Source organism: Camelina sativa, chromosome 4, assembly GCF_000633955.1.
Source record: "Camelina sativa cultivar DH55 chromosome 4, Cs, whole genome shotgun sequence".
Taxonomy (NCBI): domain Eukaryota; kingdom Viridiplantae; phylum Streptophyta; class Magnoliopsida; order Brassicales; family Brassicaceae; genus Camelina; species Camelina sativa.
In genome coordinates this window covers 13465871-13472757 of record NC_025688.1, presented here as the reverse complement: position 1 = coordinate 13472757, position 6887 = coordinate 13465871, and the positions used below count along the sequence as shown (strand labels likewise).

The 6887-nt window shown below is 39.6% G+C and overlaps 2 protein-coding genes across 2 annotated transcripts; both read left to right on the top strand.

Annotated features, from left to right (window-relative positions):
* LOC104780439 (uncharacterized protein At1g24485-like) lies at window positions 2320–4319 on the top strand. Its single transcript, XM_019244119.1, has 3 exons — window positions 2320–2410; window positions 3034–3556; window positions 3794–4319. Exons 1-3 carry the CDS (start codon window positions 2350–2352, stop codon window positions 4317–4319), a joined length of 1110 nt encoding a protein of 369 aa, XP_019099664.1. The 5' UTR covers window positions 2320–2349.
* On the top strand, window positions 4454–5270 carry LOC109125081 (the record flags this gene model as incomplete). Its single annotated transcript, XM_019244323.1, has 3 exons — window positions 4454–4508; window positions 4672–4827; window positions 4971–5270. Coding segments are annotated over 3 exons (306 nt in total), but the record flags the coding sequence as incomplete, so codon positions are not given.

Genomic DNA, 6887 nt, shown 5'->3' with positions numbered 1-6887 from the left:
ACAAGCACCAAACCGCGAAACTAAGCCGCACACAAACTGAGAGTTCTCTAGGGTTCTAACCTTTATGCCTCAGCTCTCTTCCTTCTCTAGGACGTGCCCAACACCTCCTTATATACCCATCAAGACTTCCTAATCACCATAGGAGAAGATTTCCAAAATTTCATAAGAAAATGCCTTTTTCCTTTTTGCTATTTTCCTTTTCCTTGTAAAACTCCAATTTAATTAACCAAAGAAATAGTAATTTTCCTATTCAATTCATCCTCAAATCGTCCTTCAATATTGCCTTCTCAAACCTTCTAGAAACTTTTCACAAACATAAAACAACAGAAATCTTGTATCACGTCTTGTATCACACATACACTACTTCAGACATACCAATACATCTTCAGAAAAAACAGAGATAGATCCTACCCGATATCGAAGAAATGTTGGCTGTTTGAGGTACTTGTTGCATACGCGTCCTGACCTGGCGTTTACAGTAGGTATAACAAGCATATATATGCAGAGTCCACGCAAGTCACACGGAGAAGTTATGAAGCAAATACTAAGATATCTAAGAGGAACAACATCATATGGATTGAAGTACAAGCGAGGAGGCTTGAAGGAGATCATAGGATTCAGTGACAGCAGTCACAATGTCGATCAAGATGATGGAAGGAGTACGACTGGTCATGTACTACTTCGTGTTCGCAGAAACAGGACACAGTCGCACTGTCATCTTGTGAAGCCGAGTTTATGGCAGCAACGGAAGAGCTAAGCAGGCAATATGGCTCTAGGACCTCTTAAGTGAAATCACAGGTTGGAAGAGTAAGCAGATCATGTTGTATGCTGACAACAAAGCAGCGATCGCACTCGCGAGGAACCCTGTTTTTCACGGTAGGAGCAAACACATTCACAAACGGTATCATTTTATCCGTGAGTGTGTTGAGAGGGAGCTCATTTATGTTGATCACATTCCTGGAGCTGATCAAAAGGCTGATGTATTAAATAAGGCATTGGCGAGAGTTCAGTTTGTTGAAATGAGGAACTTGCTTGGAGTTCATGACTTAACAAAGGGTAATTCAAAGCTTAAGGGGAAGATTGTAGGATAAGCTTTAAAGCTTAGAGTCCAAGATATCCTTGTAAAGGAGAGATAAGGATAAGAGAGAGACTCAAGATAAGTTCAAATAGAATTAGGAGTTATCTAGTTCTATGTTCTAGTAGGAAAAGGAATAAGAAAACCTCTATATATATCAAGTGTTGAGTTGTGACATTGATATGAGATTAAGAAAGAGCTTAAGAATTGTTTAATTTTGAGAGAGAGATTTTCTAAACATAAATGAAGAGAGTTATTCTTTATAATCAAGTTCTTCTTTATCTTTTATGGTGCAACTGTACTTGATACACCTCAGTTGAGAGAGAGACCCTTACGGGGAAGTACGGAGAAGAGTCCAAACTGGTTTATGATAATTGCGGATCAAGGTGGAGAGCTTTGCTCTTTACGATATGATTATATGTTCCATTTGCACAGTATGTGGCTCTGAATAGACTCACATCATTCAAAAGATACTAAATTGCAAAGTCAGACAGAAGGGACAATCCATCTAAAGGGAGAAATATAGAGAGTTTTATCAGTCTGATTTTGATAGCGCTGGTTCGTTCGAGCTAATGGGACCAGATTTTGAAGTTGTCAAGATTCTGACTGAACTCCTCGATGAATTGGAGACTATGAGGTGAAACTGAATCACCGGAAGTTGCTTGATGGAACGTTTTGGATAGGTACACCGTACACAACACGTCAACACCACATGATAGAAGAAGCATGCGACTAGAGAAGTCAAAAAAAAATGTTGGAAATAAGTTGCTATAGAATATATGATCAAGGAGTTAATTGATTTGCGCTTTCCTGCTCAGTGCTCACATTAGCGATCACACAAGTCAACTAACCACAAGGCTTCAAGTTGTTATTATTTTTATTTTTATTTTATTTTTGGTAAAATAAGACCTCAAATTGCATGTAATTTTATTCAGTGTCAAATATTAAAACTAAGATTTCTATATTACATTTTTTTTTGTCACAAAGATTTCTACATTACATTGAAACTAAATTTTCTTACATGGTAGCATGAACAGGAATTAAAAAAAAAATCAAATGCATGTTGGAATATTTTGTAATTGGCCGTTCTTGAAGAACCAACTCAATGAATTTGTTCTCATATTTTATATTGTTTGGTAGATTTCAACTTGGTTTTAAATACTAATAGACAGCTCAACTAGATACATATAACAATTTATGCACAGATGATGTATATATATTCGGGTGTCTGTATTAATTTTGTATAGAACATTAGTTGAAAAGTAGCTCCGGCCATGGCTGCTGACTTGCTTTTTCTTATCTTCTTTCTTTGCACCATAACCCTCTCTCTAGCCAGTAAGTATTTTTGATTAGCACGTAATTCAAATTTTCTTTCTTTACGGCTATCAGATAAGCTTAGTAGCCGCAGGAAGAGTCTTGGATTTGGCCGTAAACTAGCATCTTGGTCCGGATGGATTCACATAATTAAGGGATTCTGTTTATAGGTTTTTTTTCAAATTTTTGAAGTTTTTTCTTAGTGTTTTCTATGTGACGAGGATGCATACAAAAATGTTAGCAAATGACTTTTCTTGTCCTCTGGTTGGTCAGAAAATTCATTCCGGCCTATAATGGGGTTTTACCAAAAGCCATCACACATCAAGAGTTAAAAAAGTGTCCATTAATCATGTGGATCGAGTCAAATGACTTTTGTTTACTGTAGTAAAATCACATGATCCACAATGGAAACTCATAGCAACTAAATGGATACATAACAATTGTTCAAGATATCGTATTTATCAAATGGGGGTAAATATTTTGAATTATACGATGCATTATGTCAGTAATAGTATGCAACATTAACTGGGGGTAAAGTTGGATGACTAAAACTAATTTTAGGAACAAAAAAAAAAGACTTCTATCTTTAATGCTTAGCTATCATAACCATCAATGATTCATGCATGCACAATGAATTATTACAGGCGTAAACATAGACTGTGGAACGTCATTGCCGGGCGTAGACAACAACAACCTAAAATGGGTCGGAGACAACGACTTCATCACATCCGGAGATTCGGCCACCATTTTGTCCACCACGGTCGAGAAATCTCTCACCACACTCCGGTACTTTCCTACTGGCGACACCAATTGCTACTCCGCCATTCCGGTTACAAAAGGTGGAAAAGTTCTTGTGAGAACGATGTATTACTACGGGAACTACGACGGGGAGTCCTCAACTCCAACCTTCAGCGTAGTGTTTGAAGGGAAACACCGAGGCATTGTATCGATATCCTCGGCATTTGAACCGTACATTTTAGAGCTGATATTTTCTCCGGCCAGCGGAGAAACCAGCGTTTGCTTTGTGCGTACGTCTTCCTCATCGAACCCTTTTGTATCATCCATTGAAGTTGTCGATTTGGCCGCTGGCATGTATGATGAGCTCGGTCCTGGTGAAGGTTTATTTTACCAACAACGACGTGCGTATGGTGCAACAGAAGTTCTAAGGTAACCATCGATATCCTATCACTTAGTATATTTAGTTTTGGTGTTCAAGATTAAAATGTGTATTATTTATTTTAAATGAAACAGCAATTTCTAGCGTTTAAGTCAGAAAATTTGGTAAATCACTTAATTGTTAATGAAATCAAAATTTTTGAACTATGTTACCTCAACACAAACATAAATGCCAAGTTTCAACTACAACCATCATCGAATTGTTATTATTATTATTATTTTTGCTAGATCGGATCTTCAAGGTAGGTTTTGGCTTCCGACCGAGATAAACTTATTGGTCACAGGAATACCGTCCACGGCTGTAACGATCGATACATCTGGTGCATCAAACAAGCCGCCTGAGTCTGTCCTCCGCAATTCTTGGACCGGGGAAGGCTTAGCATTAGTCGACCCCACTCTTCCTTCAGAAGGAGTTCCGGTTTACTTGGCTATGTATTTCTCGGAGCCTCTCCAGTCGAGTGTACGATCGTTCAACATTTTCTTTGGTGGTAAGCAAGTTGGAAAGGGTCCAGTTGTGCCTGTGTTTGGAAAAACTACGCAAGTGGTCGTGAGAGATGTGTTGGCCAGCTCAAGCACCCTACTGGTGCTCCACTCCACCGCTAGTGCGCTTTTACCGCCCATGATAAATGCAGCCGAGCTTTATGTGATAAGTAAGGGTACAAGCGAAGGCGGAAGCGGATCAGGATCAGGTGGAAGCGGAGGAGGAGGAGGAGGAGGAGGAGGATCTGGGGGCAGTGGATCCGGATCTGGTTAGTTTTGGGAAATGGAATTTTTTTTGTGATTAGTCTATATTTGTGTATAATCAAGAATTGCCAAAAAACAAAAACTTGGATTATATAGTCACTTATGTAATGTGATGTACGTTTGTTTTTTTAATGTGTTAATTAAGGCTCCGGTGGAACTAGCAAAGAAGGAACTGGAGGGAGCAATGGAGTGAGCTCAGGTTAGTATTTAGATTTTTTAATTCATTTTTAACTTGTTTTCTTTATTAATTTGATGAAAGCTCACAGTGATCATAACATGCGAAATTATGCCGAAATAACAAATTAAACACTTATTTATGCTTATTATGTAATTTACAAAATTTATATTTGATCTCGGATCAGGTGGATCAACTAATGACAAGAGCAGTAAACTGCCAATAATAATCGGTGTGGTATCTGCGGCAGCATTTGTTCTTGGTGCATATGTGTTCATCGCTATAATCTTAGCGAATCGTCGCAAAGCTAAGCTGCAAGCCTTGGCTATGCCTACGTCTACAGGTATATTATATATGAAGTCTCTTGATGTGTTTGGTATAATTTGATTATATTTTGATCCATTCATGAACTTTTGGTCATGGCTAATTCTACCTAGCTTAGAGATGTGAAAAAGTTAACTGTTTTGATGATAGTGCCTAATACAGGGACTGGACTGTCAACTCTGATAGGACAACAGATGGGCAACGACACAAACCAGCTTACAAATGAAGCGCAGACATGGGAGAGATCGACGATCTGATTGGAGTGATTAGTGAACCAATCTTATGTAGCGCAACGACATTGAACATCATGTGAAATAAATGTTTTTACCTTGAATTGTATATGTTTCCAATAATTGATTTTTTCGTGTAGGATTTTGATTCTTCTGATCCTGATTGGTCATGTATCCGCACTTATTGTGTTAACCTAAGTTATTCTCCACTAGTAAAAAGTCATGAACATAAGAAAGTTTTTTTTTTTTTTTTTTTTTTCCAACCACACATTTAAAATTAAAAGAGAACTCCGAGATTGGTCGCCCAAACCAGAGGGAAAAAGTTTACAAAATAAATTTCAGAAACTAAGGTCCTTGAAGACCGGGCTAAACAATCTGCTCTTGCGTTAGACTCACGAGGGATCCTGTCCAGAGTGAAGAAAGGGAAAGAAGATCTGAGAATAGAGAAGTCCTCCAGTAAAATCGTAAAGGCTGGCCAATCGTCGGGCTTCTGCACCATCGCGATAAGCTCTGCACAATCCGTCTCAAAAGCTTGACAATCCACTCTTGCCTCCAAAATAGACTCCATGGCCCAGAGCAAGGCTTGTAGTTCCGCATGTAAGGGGGTAAGGCCACGTCGCTGACTCCGAGCTCCCAAAAGAATCGTTGAATCATCCCCATCACAAAACCACCACCCCAAACCCTGTAAAACATCCGAATTTTTCCATGAACCATCAAATTGACAACGGATATACGGCTCCCTAATTTCCAAAGAAGCCTGGGGATTTAAAAAACTATCAGAGAGAGATTTGGCCTCAGCCCACAATAATCTGTCATTTGTTGCCTGATTTAAAATCTCTGTCGGTTCTGCCTCTAAACCCTGAAAAACCTTTTTATTCCTATCTTTCCATATCGACCAAAGTATCCAAGGGAGATAAATAGAAATATCAGCAATCCCGGACTGCCCTGCCGCCCGCCAATAAATAAAATCCAGATTCGCATAGATTGATGCATATGGAAAACCTTCGGCTTCTAGTGATAAAGGAGACAACTCCCAAATACTCATTGATCGCGGACATTTAAAAAGAGCGTGGTTAATGGTTTCCGATTCCATACCACACCGCTTACATTGAATATCACATCGGACGCCACGGTGTGCAAGCCGTTCCAATACAAGAAGAGTTCCAGAAGCGACCTGCCAGAAAAAATGTTGAACCTTGGAGGGAACCTCAAGTTTCCACGCATGAGCGCGAAGAGCCATGCACGTAGGTCCAATTTCCACTTCCGAGATTAATTCCCGTGCTAACCAATAACCAGACTTCACGGAGTACTTCCCTGATTTAGTAAAATGCCAAACTAAAGAGTCTGGTTTAAAAACTTTGCTGACCGCAATACTCCGAATAATCGGAATATCCTCCGGATCAAAAAACTCCTCCAGAATAGGTAAATACCAATCCTTCGTAGATGGATTAATTAAATGATTAACCATCAAACTTGGAAGCAATAGTCGACCTCGACCATTAGCTGGTCTTGGACGAGTATCCGGTAACCACGGATCCCGCCACTCTGAGATGGAGCAGCCAGCGCCTACCGCCCATCTCGCACCCTGCTCCACTAATACCTTAGTTGAGTAGATACTCCGCCAAGCAAAGGAAGGGTTATATGGTTTTTTAGCCGAAAGAGGGTGTTTGTTCCTGAAGTACCTACCACGCATTACTCGAGCCATTAGGGAATTCGGATAATGGATAAGACGCCAGTACTGTTTTGCCAGCATTGCATCATTAAATTGTTCAAGAGCTCGGAAACCTATACCCCCTTCACATTTATCTTTACACATTTTATCCCAAGCTACCCAGTGCATGCCACGAGC